The 17,621-nt window shown below is 42.5% G+C and overlaps 2 protein-coding genes across 2 annotated transcripts in view; both read right to left on the bottom strand.

Moving 5' to 3' along the window:
- LOC144077693 (melatonin receptor type 1A-A-like) overlaps positions 1–3,661 on the bottom strand; it is a 28,425-nt gene extending 24,764 nt beyond the window's left edge. Inside the window, exon 1 of the mRNA XM_077605606.1 lies at positions 3,034–3,661. Within this exon, the coding sequence (XP_077461732.1) occupies positions 3,034–3,262 (229 nt within the window). The 5' untranslated portion in view covers positions 3,263–3,661. The remainder of the gene's footprint in view (positions 1–3,033) is intronic.
- A 752-nt stretch (positions 3,662–4,413) lies between these two features.
- Positions 4,414–17,621, bottom strand: part of fat1a (FAT atypical cadherin 1a) — a 57,252-nt gene continuing 44,044 nt past the window's right edge. The window contains exons 21-30 of the mRNA XM_077605607.1: positions 17,060–17,282; positions 15,930–16,064; positions 15,052–15,209; positions 13,396–13,861; positions 12,058–12,205; positions 11,852–11,962; positions 10,250–10,902; positions 9,483–9,617; positions 7,695–7,730; positions 4,414–6,289 (exon numbers count right to left, since the gene is read on the bottom strand). Of these exons, the coding sequence (XP_077461733.1) occupies positions 5,787–6,289; positions 7,695–7,730; positions 9,483–9,617; positions 10,250–10,902; positions 11,852–11,962; positions 12,058–12,205; positions 13,396–13,861; positions 15,052–15,209; positions 15,930–16,064; positions 17,060–17,282 (2,568 nt within the window). The 3' untranslated portion in view covers positions 4,414–5,786. The remainder of the gene's footprint in view (positions 6,290–7,694; positions 7,731–9,482; positions 9,618–10,249; positions 10,903–11,851; positions 11,963–12,057; positions 12,206–13,395; positions 13,862–15,051; positions 15,210–15,929; positions 16,065–17,059; positions 17,283–17,621) is intronic.

Raw genomic sequence — 17,621 nt, 5'->3', positions numbered from 1 at the left:
GGACTTCATCTATTCGAGCGGAAACGGGAGACCGGGGGGAACAAAAAAAAAAAAAAAAAACTAAATAAATAAATCCCAAAGATGGAAGCGCTGCTGACATTAAAGCGCTTGTCGCTGATTTAGATGCTATTTCGCTTTTGCTAACTGCGGCGGAAAGGCTATTAGATTTCCATCTGTTTACGATTTGACGAACGCGGCGAGCTAAAACAACGCGAGGGGGGATAGGGAGATTTTGACGATTGGAACGCCATCGACGGCGATAGACGTCCAATCCTTTTGGACGGGCGAGGCGGATTACATTTCCGAGGCGTCCGATTAATGACGGCTAATTCCATAAAGGGCCTCGGTAACTCGCCGTTAATTAAATCCAGATCGGAAAAGTTGCGAGAATCGGATAATTATTTGACGGCCTCCGGCGGGCGGCGCTTTCCGATCGAAAACGTGGCGGCCCGCGCGCGTGCCTAACCGCCAAATGCGGAATCGGATGCCGATGGGCAGACTGGGCCCATTGACGTCATGGCGGCTTTGGGGGGCAGGGTCTTCTCAAGTTGACCCGCCGCTAGGGCGGACCCTGGCGGATGGCGGCTCGATTCAAATGCGATTGGTCGAGGTGAGATTCAATTAGGTGGATCGGTTCAATCGGAGGAGTCAAATGTGCGGACCGCGGGCTGGAAGTGGCCCGCTAGGGTGGTTGGATCCGGCCCATGGGGGAGGGGTGTTCTGCCTGGTGGGACTTTTGTAGCTCATTCATACAGAATTAAATGATTTTATTTTTTCGACAAAACAAAGAGTTGCGTGATCAACTCCAATTGCAAAATCGTATAGGTTCATTCTGCCGTCAAAACAGCGCCTTCAATGGTGGCTAGTGAGTTCATAAAGAAGCATAAAATTTGCCAAATTATTATTAAATATATTATTTTTGTATTACCGGTACATATAAAGTGGGCCCTGTTGTCCAAGCAAGTTCTATTTAATGCTACATTGTTTGGAATTCCTCATTTGAAATTGTTTACATATGCTAATGTTAGTTAGAGAGCTTTTACGGGCTCATTTAAATACATTCCCAAATCATTTTCTTATCATTTATGTTTTTGTCGCATCTTTCATACAAAATGCTGACACATTGATAAGTTTTCAAGGGTTTAGTTGGAACGTATTAGAGCAAGGGTGTCAGACTCGGGTTGGTTCGCGGGCCGCTTTAACGTCAACTTCATTTCACGTGGGCCGGACCATTTTAGATATAATATTTAGATTTTTTTTAAATAAATGGATTAAAAGAACTGGATTAAAAGCCCTGAATATTCCGTTTTTTTATAGATCTAAAACAATGTTTATTTGAGCTTTTTTTAAATATATTTTTAGATTTTACAAAATGATTTTTGTACTAAAAACACAGAAAAAATGGATTAAAAAATGACAATTATTGATTTAAAAGGGGAAAAATCAGGAAATTTAATATACATCTATACTCTTCATTTGAATTTGATCCTAAAACAGAAAGTCGGCACTCATCATTTACTTTCTCGGGCCGAACAAAATGATGCGACGGGCCAGATTTGGCCCCCGGGCCGCCACTTTGACACCGGTGTATTAGAGGAAGGATTGACATGTAAAATAGTGCTCTAGTGACCATGATCCAAGTAACAAAGAAGTAGAAGGCAATTAGTTTGTAAGTAGAGGTACCACTGTACTTTTTACTGCTGCTTTAGAATAGGACACGATCAGGTGAATGAGCTCAGATTGGCCCGGGGATGTTGCGGAAAGCATTAACGGCGAGATGTTGCGGAAAGCATTAACGGTGAGATGCGGCGGGCGGCGTGGCGGGCGAACATCCGAGCGAGCGGGCGGTCGGTCGGTCGGTCGGGCGAGCGAGCTTCCCCCTTTGGCTTCAGAGTGCCAATAATTGCTTGGCTTGTTGCTCTTTGTTTGGCGCGCTCGCTGTGGGGGTCAGTGAAATTACCTCCGCTCGAAAAAGTAGGCTGCGCGTGACACAATAACGCAAAATATATATATATATATATATATCCTCCACCGGCGAGGGAGTCCGACAAGGACCGCAATCATAAAAAGTCATTTCAACTGTCGGGCTACCATTGACGGTAAAGGGTGTCCAATATATCATAATTCAATCCATGTTTTTTTTGTGAAAATATGCCTAAATGAACATTTTTTACGCGTACAATGCCATTTTTTTCATGTATTAAAGAAAATTTAAAAAGGAAATGGTAAATATCCTCAATTTTATCTGAAAAGGGAAACTGCAACTGATTTTAGTTCGGAAATATATCTTATTCTACTATGATTATATTTTATATTTAAAAGAGGAAGACAGTAAATAGTCCGATTTTTGCTTATTTGGAAAAATTACCGTAAACATATTCTTTATATTTTTTAACTATATGCTCATGTTCTACATATGTTTATCATAGAAAATACATATTTAAAAACACCAAAATGATTACTCATTTAAAATACAGATAACAATCGGGAATATTTAATTAACAAAACTTGCCTATTAAAAAGTTTAAAGTCTTGAGTGCCCATAAACAAATAAAGTTTTTGGAGAAAATTGTTAAAGTGTCAACTGTAGTGACCACAGCGCCTCAAAAGGGTTAAATCGTTAATTAACTCAAGAATTTGGTCATAAATCTACTAAAACTACTGCACGTAACCATAAATTTCATTAACAACCGCGAGATTTGCAGATAACAAGAGGTTTTTCTTCAATCTTGGATTTCATGCCCATTCGCAAATGTGTTCTTATTAGCAATGACGCCATTAAATCAACTAGACAGAAAGATGTGTCAAGCTAGCTTGAAGATAGATAGCTAAGCGCCAAAAAAAACATTTCAATTTAAACGGACAAAACCTTACGGCACTCCACCGACGTGTTTTTTTTTTCACGGGACTACAAAAGACATTTAGTTGGACGAAAGCGAAGAAAAAAACTAACATTTGCTCTCGTCAAAACAGCGTCCCAAAGTTGTCGTCGCAGGTGAAATTGTGCGAAAAGTGTGTCGGAATGCGACCCACCTGCGTTCCGGAGCTTCTTGTTGCGGTACACGGAGAAGATAACCAGCAGGTTGCCCAGGATGTCCACCACGATGGTGAAGATGAGGAAGCAGCCCAAAGTTGTGGTGACCCACGGCGGGCGCTGGAGAACCGAGGCAGCGGCAGCAGCTGCGGCGGCGGCGGCGGCGGATGAGGCGTGCTCGTCCGGCTCGGGCGCGGTGCTGTTCACCTCAGACCCATTTGTGAGCATTGTCCAGGGAGAACCAACTTTGGGTGGGGGGATCCCGGAGTTATCGGGGGGATGTCGCCGCCTTGGCCGCTTTAGCCGCCGACTTAGCCGTCGCCTTGGCCGTCGTCTTGGCCGCCGACGCCGGCTCTCGGTCGCCTGGCGCGGCCGCGGTCCTGGTCCTCATGGTCCGGCGCCTGTTTCCGCCTCGCCCTCCCCGGGTTTGAGTGACGGTGAGCGGACTGGGCTTTGTGGGCTTTCTCGGCTCCAGCATGCCCTCCGGGTTGCTTCGATCCAATGCCCAAACGCCCGCCCCCCCACGCGGCGTGTCTGCGCTCTCCGGAGTCCACGCGTGTTGTGTCTGACAACTTCCACGCCGCCGCCGCCGCCACCACATTGGGCTCTCATCGGGTGCCGGGGGAGAACACTGCCACCCGGCGGACGAGCGGTGGAACTGCAGCTTTTCATTCATGGCGCTCAGCCATTCATATTCATTCCTTCAGTCATTCATTCATAGTTTTGGTGCCTTTCACTGAACTGCCGGGTACAAACTCTTAAAGGCGCGTTCAAATACTACATTGAGTCATTTAAAAACGATAGATGAGCATATTTAGCACACAAAAGTGACATAAAAAGGTCTTCCATATGCAATAACTGCCCCCCCCCGCGTCATAAATCACATTCACAAATGCAAAAAGCTCAAATATAAACCCGTCAATTCACTTTTATTATTGCAGTACAATGCACATATTTATGACGCTTGCTAATTTGTGTTATCCTGTTTTTCTTGAGTTTTATGAGTTTCTCAGCATTGTTGACTGTACTTTAAGTGTCATGTTGTCATGCGGGGCTGACAAACTGATTTTCACAGTAAAAGTCCTTGACTATAAAGGATTCTATTCTCTTCTTTCTCAGCTGCCTTGACCCCGCCCACTTAAAAACAGAAGATGATGTCCCACCCACAATGAGCTGCTGATGCGTACAATAAGCATACTATATTCCCTTGCTAATGAAAATGTGTGCTAGCTAAGCTAGCTAGCGCAGCGCCCAAAAGCAGTTGTGCTTGTGACGTCACAACCAGAATTCCTGAAAAAGGGGGCGTTCCCCGATGATGCATTTTCTACAGTTAGCACATTTAACTCATTGACTGCCAAATAATGCATCAAGAGACCTAATACTTTTGGGGAATAATTTATTGCCAGTAGGAAAGCGCGAACCGATGGCAGTAATTCCGTAAAAACCTTAATGAGAACGACGCGTTCCTTGCGCACACACAATCGCTCACGCGCACATCCACAAACGATAACCATGACAACCATAAATATCATCGGGTCCCGTTTCCTTGATGGAAAAAGAAGAGGTTCCAACGTCAACATTTACAGATAATTAAAAAAATGCGAGTAACGCAGTCGTTCGCCTTTTTTCTCTTTTTTCGTCAACGTTAGCGAACGCGAAATAAGGCCAATCACGTCACGGCGATTCTTCAAGATAAAAGCACGGAATATCTACAAAAACTACTTTGAAATCAAAACTGTACATTGACATTTACACTGAAAATCACCACTTGTAGAAAATGTTCTATTTATAGAAATGGATGTGAATTTCTCGACTATTATTTCCATTTTTGTTTGTTTCCCTGTTGAGACAGACAGTCCACTTTTTTTTGTCTTTTTGTCCTCTTTTGCCACTCGTACTTGCCAATATTCCCACTTATGCCTGAATTGACAAATAGATATCAAAAAACAAGGGGAGAATACATTAAAAAAGGTTAAAAAAATAAATAAAGAAACCTTTTTTTCTTTATGATTTTCTCAATTTAACCTATATATTATTTTTTTAATCAAGACAAATTTTCTGTATATTTCTTTAATACTTTATGTAGCGCTGTAAGATGCAAATTCAGGTATTAAAGGGTTAAAACTGTCATTTTTTTCAAAGAATCACAATTTTTTTAATAGATTACTTTTGGAATTTTGAAAAAAACGTGTTTTTGATGTATTTTATTTTTTTAACTAGTCAACAATATAGTTTCCCACTCTATATAAGCATTAAACTAGTTGGAATATTGCATTTTAGTCCACAATATGCGTACATTTGTGTTTAACTTTAAAGGGGAGCGACAGTCACCTAGCTTAAAAAAAACATTAAAAAAATTGGCAAGTACGAGGCTAATGTTCCGTCTCAAGTTGCTAGCGAGTACGGACAAACGTTTGGCGATTTGAGAGGGTCTGCCGGTGCCCATGCTTTAATTTTTTTAAACATTTTTCCTTGCTCGTACGGTCTGAGAACCGTCAACAAAGTAAGAGGCTAACGTCCGTCTCAAGTTGCTAGCTAAAACGGCGAACCGTCAACAAAGTAAGAGGCTAACGTACCGTCTCAAGTGGCTAGCTAGCTAATACGGTGAAACGTTTGGCCATCCGGGAGCTAGCTACCCGTCAAGTCATGTCGTACCGGGCGTGACATTTAAAAAAAAAAAAAAATTATAATAATAAAATTGAAATATGATCCAAAATGGAGGCACTTTTTTTTTTTTGCGGGGGATCCAGTGTCAGACTTCAGTGTGCTGCTGGGAGCCCAGCGGCGGGACGAGCAGCCGCTCTAAATGGCCGTCGTCGCCGCTCTCGTAGTCGCTGATGGTGGCCTCGGACTCCTCGCAGCACGCCGACATGTCCGAGCAGGAGGCGGTGGACGCGAACAGGGACAGCGAGACTTGGTCAAAGCCCCGCCCCTCGCCACGGGGGGCCGCCGCGTAGGGGGCGTAGAGTTCCGGCGGGGGGACGGGGCCACGCGGGCCCCCGGAGGAGCGCAGGGTGTCGCCGTACTCGGGCGGGGGCGGCGGCGGCGGCAGCTCGTCGCCGGACGGGAAGTCGTCGGGCGGCGGCGGGAAGTCGCTCTCGATGTCGTAGCCGCCCGGGTAGTAGTCGGCGTCCATGGCGCTGGGGTCGCTGTACAGGGTGGTGGGCGGCGAGTCGGCCAGCTCGTACTGCGGGAACTCCTCGATTCCCGGGAGTTGGACGCTCGGCATCCAGTCGGACGTGTCCCAGTGGTATCCTGCGGCGGGGGAAAAGCACAAACGGTGGCCGTTAGCATCCGCGCGCTAACCCTTTCCTTTGGAGTTAATGTTAAAAAAAAAGCATGCCGCCACACGACTGGTCCGTTAAAGACGTCACCGTCACGACCACTTTACACCAACAAACAGGAAAGATCAAATGAAATCAAATTCAGATCATTCCACAATTCGTACAGTTCAGTTTGCTATTACCTGTAGCTAAATTGTAGCTAACGTTTATCGCTATTTTACAGTAAAATGTCCAAAATGATTCTGAAATGTTTGCCCATTTTTACCGGGTCAACGTAAAGAAGAAAAAAAACATACCACTATGTATGACTTGCTCAATAATATTTGACAAAATTCTGACCACGAAAACAAACAAAACAGGTTTCAGATCATTTCATAACTCGTACAGTTCGGTTTGCTAATTTTTTTTAAAATGAACTTACCAATTGCAGCTCACAACAAATAATGTTAAGTCCTTATTTATACTTTTTAAAATTTGTTCTGAATTTTCAAGTAAGTGAAAAAAAATGCTAATTCCAGTTTTTGCTAAGCTTTGACGCATTGCTAACTCCTAGCTCTAGGGGCCAAGGGTGTCAGACTCGGGTTGGTTTGCGGGCCGCTTTAGATCTAATATTTAGATTTTTTAAAATAAATTGATTAAAAGAACTGGATTAAAATACCTGAATAGTCAGTTTTTTTATAGATCTAAAGCAATGTTTATTTGAGCTTTTTTTAAATATATTTTTAGATTTTACAAAATGATTTTTGAACTAAAAACACAGAAAAAATAGATTAAAAAATGACAATGATTGATTTAAAAGGGGGAAAATCAGGAAATGTAATATACATCTATACTCTTCATTTTAATTTGATCCTAAAACAGAAAGTCGGCACTCATGATTGACTTTCCCGGGCCACACAAAATGATGCGGCGGGCCAGATTTGACCCCCGGGCCGCCACTTTGACACCTGTGCTCTAGGCTAACCTTAAAAAAAACATACCGCATACTTGACGAAATCCTGAAGAAATACAACTCATATTTCAATAAAACAAGTTATAGTACGAAACTGTCCGGAAATCAAAAAACAAAACCTAGCATTGCGCTAAATTTCAGCCACGCCAACTTTTCCCCCCAATCTCGGATTGGTCCGTAGTGAACTGAACTGTACCGTTTAGTGTCGACGTGAATGATTAGTTACCAGACACAATGAAGCTAACGTCACCAAACCATGCGTGGGATCGCTAGCTTTAAAAAAAAAGGGGTCAAGGTCACACGCGGGTTTTGTAAGCACATCCACATAAAAAGGCCAAAAGCCCTGTCGTTAGCGTCGTGTTAGTTGTTAGCTAGCGGCGTCACTCACGTCCACCAAAAACACACAAACAGCAAAGAAAGTCACCTCTTGTGTTCCTGCGCTCGCGAGCCAAAAAAGACTCTTTGAAAAAGAATCCGTGAAGAAGAAGAAGGAAGGAAGAGGAGAAAGAAACACAACACGTTAAAAAAAGGTCGCTAGCTAACTCAGCTAGCAGCGAGAAATCTCTCCCTATACATTACAAGAGCATTTTTTTCCAAACGGGCTCGTTAGCGTGCGAGAAAGAAAAAGGCAACTCGGCGAAGCACATGACGACAACAACAACAACAACAACAACTCAAATAAAAATGGTACCTTCTCTTTCCACCGTGTCAAGCACCGAGTTGACAAAGTGGAGGACGGTCACGATGGAGGCTTGTCAAGAGGAGACATGAGCGAGTGTTAGCAAAACTAGCAGAAAAACCACCTGGCGCTAATGCTAACACAGAATGCTGGGGTCGCTAACAATGGCACGATGGCTCGGGATGAATCTATGGTGATAAATATTCGCAAAACTAGCAGAAAAACCACAAGGCGCTAATGCTAACAATGGCACGGTGGCTCGGTATGAATTGATGATGATAAATATTAGCAAAAACTGGGAGAAAAACCATGTGGCGCTAATGCTAACACAGAATGCTGGGGTCGCTAACAATGTCACGACGGCTCGGGATGAATTAATGATGACAAATATGAGCAAAACTAGCAGAAAAATCACGAGGCGCTAATGCTAACACAGAATGCTGGGGTCGCTAACAATGGCACGACGGCTCGGGATGAATCGATGATAAATATTGGCAAAACTAGCAGAAAAACCACGAGGCGCTAATGCTAACAATGGCATGACGGCTCGGTATGAATTGATGATGATAAATATTAGCAAAACCGACAGAAAAACCACATGGCGCTATTACTAGCACAGAATGCTGGGGTTGCTAACAATGGCACGACAGCTCGGCATGAATTATTGATGACAAATATCAGCAAAACTAGCAGAAAAACCATGTGGCGCTAATGCTAACACAGAATGCTGTTTACATTGTGGGCTTAAGAAATAACTGTAAATGTTTTGCTTTAAAAAATATATTAAATATATTTAACTGATTACTTTAATAAACATTACTGCTGTGTCTTTAAATATGATGTCATTATGAAAGACATAAATATATGTGGATGATTGGACGCCAATTGCCGTCAATGGGAGCCACCCACCAAAGACAGTTGGGTATGATTACTTTAAAAAAATCAGCTTTTAAATTTTTTTTAATGGTAAAAAATATTTTTGGGGGTAAATTTCACGAGTCAAGAAAAATATCCAAAAATTATGACTAACCAGTCGCATATAAATATATATATATATTATAAATATTATTATGAAAAGCTGATTTTTTTCTTGTATTGGGTGACAATAGGTTTGACTGAGTACCATTGTTCGCTCCTTGACGTTGGCTTTAACACACAAAAAAACATGCTTTAAATTCAATAATAAGTGTGCGACAATTTAACAAATAAATAAATAAAGATGGGGAAAGGGAGAAAAGCAAGACGTCATGCAACGGATGTTCTGGTGCGATCTGGCCTGGAAATGAATTCCAAAACTTTAGCAACTTACGGGCCTTTCTTTTTTTTGCATTTAAAAGCGCGTTCTGGACCTGTGGGCAGATTTGATCCAAATGGGAGCTGAAGCCCGCAGCAAGAAAAAGGAAAGAGTTGGAAAATAATAAAAAGAAACCAAAACAAAAAGAAAAAACAGACCCGGGAAAGAGAAGCCAGAAAGTTAGCGGAAGGACGCAACGAACGGTGGAAGACGAAGGAGACGGTTAAGAAGCGACGTACCGTTGTCGTCGCACGACTCCGACTGGAAGGAGCTGAGCGACTGGACTTCCGACATGCTCCCCCTAGTGTTGAAGGGTTGGCATGCACTCTCCTCCACCGGTTTCTTGGTTACGCAATCCAAGTCCACAACTTTGGCTAGAGTGGGAGGGGGCGGAGTTAGATATGAAAAATGAGTCAAACTAAATTTACAATATGCAAAATTAAAAAAATATTCACTGTTTTTTTCCAATTGTCAAACAAATGTGCTTTTTTTTTTGCTTATAAAAAATAAATTAAAAAATGCCATTACTTTGGAATTGAAAAGAGGATCATTTGACTTATTAACCAAATATATATATTTTTAGCTTTTTTGTAATATATCAAAACTAATCAAACATAATTTCAAAATAAGCGTATTTAGTAGATTCAGGCAATTGAAAAATAAAATTTCAAATGAATAGAGAAATAAAAGCAGAGAATACAAATATAGTCAATTTAGATCTAAAAGGGGTTCACTTTCCGATGCTTAGCAAAAATAATATATGCATTTTATTTTTATTTAAGAATATTTAATTAATATATTGGTAAATTAATAATAAAATAGGAGAATGATAAAAAAATGAACGATGTGTCTTTTTTTTTTTTTTAAGGGTACGTAAACCTAAATAAAATAGAAAAAAGGGGAGAATATTCAAATAATAAATCCTATTTTTTCCATTCACTTTGCTTTGAAATGCAATCAATAAATAGAGAATTATTCAAAAGGAGGCCATTTTTTTTCCGCTCACCGTCGTAGTCGTAATCCCAGCTGGGCTTCCGGATGGAGTCGCTGTCCGAGGCCGAGTTGGAGGGCGGCGGCGGCGGCAGGTTGGGCGCCACGCTACAAACGGCCACCGTCTTGCGATGGCCGTGCGCCGCGTCCGGGTTGAACGTGCTGAACTCGGGGTGCTCCGGAATGGCCGAACCCTCGAAGGAGTTGCGGTCCAGGTTGTTGCGCGAGTCGCTGGGCACGCTGGGCGTGTACGAGATGGGCCTGACGGGCACCTGGGGCGGCACGTCCGAGTAGACGTTCTTGTTGAACTTGGCGTCCAGGTACGGCCTCTGCAGGAAGGAGTGGGGCGGCGGGCTCCGCCCCTGGCCGCCGGCACCGCCGCCGCCGCCATCCGCCCGGCCCTTGCCACGGCACGCCTTCTTGCGAAGGACCACGAAGAAGAGCGCCAGGATGAAGATGCTGGAGACGAAGACCACGATGCCCACCGCCTCCTCCGGCCCGATGTTCCAGGCGGTGGAGACCAGGCCGTCGCGGATTTCCGCCGCCGGCTCGCAGGCGGGGCCGCCGAAGCCCGCCGAGCAGTCGCACTCGTACGAGCCGTACGTGTTGCGGCAGCGACCGCCGCCGCCGCACGGGTTCCTGGTGCATTCGTCCACGTCGCCCAGGCACCTGGGGCGGGAAAAATGAGGGGCGGCCATATTGGCGGGGTCAAATTTACTGGATTGGCATCAAAATGAGGTCATAACTATACCTTAAATGAATAAAAAGACAATTTTGACAAGAGAAAGTTAAATTTTTCCATAACTACAATTCAAATGAAGTAATATCTATCTTAAATTAAAAAAATATATAATAATTTGACAAGGAAAAGTTACATTTTTCCATAACTACAATAAAAATGTACTGTACTGAAAAGAGCTTTCGCGGCCAGGGCAGCCATTTTGGCAGGGTCAAATTCAATGCATTAGCACCAAAATGAAGTCATAACTATACCTTAAATTGATAAAAAGACAATTTTTACAAGAAAAAGTTACATTTTTCCACAACTACAATTAAAATGATTTCATATCTACCTTAAATTTTAAATAATAATAATGATTTGACAAGGAAAAGATACATTTTTCCATAACTACAATAAAAATGTACTGTACTGAAAAGAGCTTTTGCGGCCAGGGCAGCCATATTGGCAGGGGCAGACTCAAATTCAATGCATTGGCATTAAAATGAGGTCATAACTATCTTAAATAAAAAATGTTATATATATTTTTTTATCTTAAATTTAAAATAATAATAATTTTGACAAGAAAAAAGTTACATTTTTCCATAACGACAACAAAAATGTACTGTACAGAAAAGAGCTTTTGCGGCTCGGGCGGCCATATTGGCAGGGGCAGACTCAAATTCAATGCATTGGCATTAAAATGAAGTCATAACGACCTTAAAGAAAAAGTTGTATTTTTCCTCAACTACAATAGAAATGTACCGTTTTCCCCTGTTATTTGTCCCGTAATATATTTTGGACATCAAACCAAGCCATGTGATTAGATTTCCAATATTTCATTCAAGAGACTGACTGACCCTCTTCACATGGATTGGTCGTTCAACGACGGTAGCTCACCTGTCTCCTTGGAAACCGTCTTGGCACTCGCACACCGGCCCGTCCAGACTATCGATGCACTTGCCGTCATTTTTACACGGGTTGTCCGTGCAAAACGGACCCAGCTGGCATCTGTCGGGCAAACGCAAAGAGTGGCAAAGTGTCCTCCGGTCGTCTTTGGGGAGAGAAAGACCCTTGAAAGCGGGCGGCCGTCCCAATGTCCTCACCTCAGTCCCGAGTATTGACCTCTGCACTGGCAGTAGAATTCGTCCCCCCGGGGGACGCAGGTGCCCCCGTACAGGCACGGGTTGGAGGCGCAGGGGCTCAGCTCGCAGTGGACCCCCGCAAAAGGGGCGGGACATTTGCACACGTAGCCTGAGGAGGAGAAAAAAAGAGACCAGTCATTATTCCAAGAACTTTGGATTTGGATTCCATGTCGTCGTATTTCCTTAAATCTATTATTTGTTTCCACTGAGTGCAGAACAAAGTCCAAATTACAGAACAGTGGATATTTTTCCCCCTTTGTGACAAATGCTTGTGAAATTTGCCGTATTTTAGACTTAATCTTGCTTTGGTAAAGATTTTGATTAACTGTATATTTTCTTGATTCACTCTGATTACACTAGTTCACTTAGTGTTATCTACAGCGCCCTCTAGTGGACCTTTCTCGTTATACATGTTTTTTTTTAAGCTGGGAGAATTTTGGGGGGATCCAAAGGGCGAATGAAAAAAAGCCTCGAGGATTCTCAGGTAAAAAAAAAAAAAGTCAATTAAAAAACAACCCCGTACAAATTTACGTTGTGTGGGAATGGCCCCCAAAGTGGCAGAAAGTGACTTAAAAGTGCCACAAAACCAAAATAAAGTTATCCAAATCAACAGGATGTGACCAATGTACAGGAAGTGATCAGAAAATGCTATAAAATCAACAGGAAATGATGCAAAATGTACGGAAAGCCACCCTGCAAAACCCCAAAATCTACGGAAAATGACCTAAAATCAACAGTGACCAGCATTGAATGGCCATAAAAAAATATTAAAAAAATAAATAAATAAATAACGGGAAAAATAATTAATGGAAAAAAATTCAAAAATGCTCAACACAAACAAATGGTGTAAATAAATAGCAAAAAATAAATAAAAAAAATAAACTAGAATCGCAATAAATGACGAAAAATTGACAAGTTAAGAAGCAAGCGAGGGCAAAATAAATAAATAAATAACGGGAAAAATAATTAATGGAAAAAAAAATAAAAAATGCTCAACACAAACAAATGGTGGAAATAAATAGCAAAAAATAAATAAATAAAATAAACTAGAATCGCAATAAATGACGAAAAATTGACAAGTTAAGAAGCAAGCGGGGGCAAAATAAATAAATAAATAACGGGAAAAATAATGAATGGAAAAAAAATCAAAAATGCTCAACACAAACAAATGGTGGAAATAAATAGCAAAAAAATAATAGAAATAAAAAAATAAACTAGAATCGCAATAAATGACAAAAAATTGACAAGTTAAGAAGCTAGCGGGGGCAAAAATAAATAAATAAAAATGGGCCTACGTACCTCCACTGGGTCTGGCGTTGCAAACGCCGCCGTTGGCGCAGGGGTTGGCAGAGCAGCTCCCCGGCGGCGAGAGCGCGCAGCCGGGCGCCACGTCCTCCAGCGCCTCCACCACGGCGTGCGCCCGCCGCGCCTGCGTGTTGAGCGGCAGCTCCAGCCCGTTGAGCGCCATGGCCTCTAGGCAGCCGCGGAAGCCGTCGGGCGCGGGCGGCTCGCGACCCGGCCGGGCGGCGTGGCGCCGTGCGTGCCCGCCAAAGTAGAGGCTGTCGTCCAGGTTGAGGGTGCGCAGGTTGCCCGGCGCCTTGCCCGAGGCGGCGTGCACGCCGTCCACCACCAGCTTGGCGTAGTTGCCGTCCACCTCCAGGGAGACCGAGTGCCACTCGCCGTCGTTGACCGCCGCGCTGTGGACCGACACCAGGCCGGGCCCGCTGCCGCAGTCGAAACGGTACTGCAGGCGACCGTTCACGATCTGTCAGACACAAAAAAGAGAGGGCGCTCTGAAACATTTTGTCGCCGATGACCAAAACATTATTTTTTCAAATGTAATTCCCCAGGCTAAATAGTGGGAGGGGCTATTGCTTTCATAATCTTTACAAATTGACATATATATATATATATATATATATATATATATATATATATATATATATATATATATATATATGTTCATTCATATGATTCATTAATATATACTGTCCCTTTAATACAAGGGTGTCAGACTTGGGTTGGTTCGCGGGCCGCTTTAACGTCAACTTGATTTCATGTGGGCCGGACCATTTTAGATATAATATTTAGATTTTTTTTAATAAATGGATTAAAAGAACTGGATTAAAAGCCCTGAATAATCGTTTTTTTATAGATCTAAAACAATGTTTATTTTAGCTTTTTTTAAATATATTTTTAGATTTTACAAAATGATTTTTGAACTAAAAACACAGAAAAAAATGATTAAAAAATGACAATGATTGATTTAAAAGGGGGAAAATCAGGATATTTAATATACATCTATACTCTTCATTTAAATTTGATCCTAAAACAGAAACTCGGCACTCATGATTGACTTTCCCGGGCCGCATAAAATGATGCGGAGGGTCAGATTTGGCCCCGGGCCGCCACTTTGACACATGTGCTTTAATAAATAAATAAAACTCAAATTCCCACATCCCTTACAGTACGTACTGAATCTAACTTTCAAAATAAATGAACATTTTTAAATCATTTAGAACATGACATTGAGTTTCTGAATCAATAGTCGTGGTGAGTTCAAATGGCGAGCCAAAAACCAAAACTTTCAAAATTTAATATTTGTCCATGTAAATTGATGAATAAAAAACATGTATTATTTATTTTTGGTGTGGGAAATTTTCTTAATTTTAGTACAAAATCCGTATTTAATAGTTTGATAAAGACTGGCGTCATAAAGTACGGAAAAAATGTCCTATTTGGCAGTTTTGAGGAGTTGTTGTGTTGAGTGATGTGTTTTCCGAGCTGTCCCTAAACGCACCGCCGCGTATTTGGCTCCAAAGACTAGAACGAGACTTTAAATTGGTCTTTTTTCCTACGGGCGTGGTCAAGTGCTCTTTGCCCCACCCCCGGCCCGAAAAATAACTTTTCCCAGCCGACCCTCCCGCGGCCAAGCCGCTTTTTTTTGGAGCGTACCTCCAGAATGCTGTAGTCGGTCCCCTTGGCGAACATGACGGTGGCGTGCGGCGAGAAGGTGCGAAGGCGGAGGGACAGCTTCATCTGCTCCTTGTTGTCGTTCTCCAGGAGGTGGTACTTGACGTAGCCGCTGCCGCTGAATGTCAACGAGTGGCCGTCTGAGAAAAAATAATAATAATAATAAAGTCCACTTTTGCACCAAAAAGTTCACAAATTCAAACATGGCGGCGGCCATTGTGTGTCAAGGCTGTCGCGTTTAGGGTGGACGAGTGTGTTTTCCTGGCGTGAGTGACCCGGCTGGTTGTAATTGTTTCGTTAAGCAACCCCCAAGGATTCTTCTCTTTGGGTGATGTGGTCTTTTCGTCCGTGTGCAAATATGTCCAACCTCCCCCCCTCCCTTGCTAAGTTTGGATTTTTGTTGAATTTAAATCACAGGTGTCAAAGTGGCGGCCCGGGGGCCAAATCTGGGACGCCGCATCATTTTGTGTGGCCCGGGAAAGTCAATCATGAGTGCCGACTTTGTTTTAGGATCAAATTCAAATGAAGAGTATAGATGTATATTAAATTTCCTGATTTTCCCCCTTCTATATCAATAATTGTCATTTTTTAATCCATTTTTTCAGTTTTTAGTTCAAAAATCATTTTGTAAAATCTAAAAATATAGCAAAAAAGCTAAAATAAACATTCTTTTAGATCTATAAAAAAACTGAATATTCAGGGCTTTGAATCCAGTTCTTTTAATCCATTTACAAAAAAAATATCTAAACATTTTATCTAAAATGGTCCGGCCCACGTGAAAACAAGTTGACGTTAAAGCGGCCCGCGAACCCACCCGAGTCTGACACCCTTGATTTAAATGAATTTGAGAGTTGTCTCACCTGAACATTTGTTTTTGTGTCCTTGAGGACAGACGCAGGTGTACTTGGCGTCCGAGCGCTCGTCGGCGACGCAGTCCGTGCCCTCCGGGCAGGGGCTCTTATCGCACACGTTGTTCAGCGCGGGACATTCGGCGCCTGCGACAGATGGCGAACAAGTGTCAACAGAAAATGGAGCCGTGCGCTAATACTTTGTCGAAAGGTTAGCATGCGCTCCCGCCAAGAACCCGTGTATCTTTTTCAAAAGGCATCGCTGCGACTTAAACGAAAGCAAAAGATAGCTAGCGTCTCATTGGCCGATGCTAGGTGTCCAATTTAAGTTGACAAATGAACGTGGCTTTGTTTCTGTTCATTTTGGGGGCACTTATTATTATTTGCCACTTATAATCTATTCTATTTAGGTCTACAATGTATTTTCCTGTGTCTGTGTTTTCACAGTGAATTTCCCGAGTACAGGATGAATAAATGTAATTTAATCTAATCTAATCTAATGTACTGTTCAGTAATCCAAAATCAACAAAACGTGACCTGTAAAAGCCTCCAAATCAATTGGAAGTAAACCACAAATTAGGGAATTTACATATACAGTACTGAACTACTTACAAAATTTTCAACTTACGAAAAAAGTTCTGAAACCAATTCTTTTTTTTAAGTAGAGGTACGACTGAACCTCCCATACTTGTCCAATCTGTTTGAAGTGGGAGTGGACAACTGTTTTTATTGGCTGCCACTTCCTCAATTTCAAAAGGATTGGACGCCTACTCGTGAAAAACATTTTGAAATCCGCAGCAGACAGATACAAATGTTTTGGAATTTGACACTTTTTGAGTCATTTCCATTTTTCCGCCACGTTACCGGGTGCATTTCCTGTTCAGTAATCCAAAAATCAACAGGAAGTGGCCCAAAATCAACAGGAAGTGGCCCAAAATCAACAGGAAGTGGCCCAAAATCAACAGGAAATGACCCAAAATGGCTCCAAAATGAACTCAATCATGGACATCCAATCCATTATGAGACAATGAATGCTCCATAATGACTAAAAGTCTTTTTGCGCTTGATGCCAAAGTCGTGTTTTATTTTTATTTTTTGTTTTGGGCTGGCTGCCATCCCTCCCACTTGGACGGCGGGGGTACCTCGGCACTGGCAGGTGGCGCGGCGGAGGTGGCGGGGAGCCACGAAGCTGAGGCGCGCCGTGCTGTAGGTGGACACGGCGGCGCCGTCCAACCAGACTTCCTCGTCGCAAAAGCGCAGCGGGCAGTCGGCGCCGGCGCAAAGCTTCTGGAAGACGCGCACGATGCGAACGCCCGTCATTTCCTCCATGGCGCTCGCCGACGAGTTCAGCTTGCGGAACACCACCTGGAAATTTTAAAAAAAAAACTGTTTGTTTGTTTTATTCATGGGGAAAAACATTCGGAAGACACTGCAAAACAGAAAATAACCAACAAATAGTAAATGTTACTTTGCCGACATCTACTGGTGGAAAAGAGTATTGCAAGTTTTGTGCACATAAAAAGCAACATTTTTTTTTTACGGTCGCGAGGGGTGCTGGAGCCTAGCCCAGCGTAGACAATTGCAGGGCATCATTACTATCAACAATTTATTCTCAATTATTCATTGAATAACGTTTTTCAGTGTAAAAATGTTACAAATGTATTTCAAAGTAAATTGTTTTTTCTATTTAGTTTGTGGTTGATT

The sequence above is a fragment of the Stigmatopora argus genome, chromosome 7 (genome assembly GCF_051989625.1).
Source record: "Stigmatopora argus isolate UIUO_Sarg chromosome 7, RoL_Sarg_1.0, whole genome shotgun sequence".
In the NCBI taxonomy this organism is placed as follows: Eukaryota; Metazoa; Chordata; class Actinopteri; order Syngnathiformes; family Syngnathidae; genus Stigmatopora; species Stigmatopora argus.
Note: the sequence above shows the minus strand (reverse complement) of the source record. Positions and strands in the feature narration are given on the sequence as shown.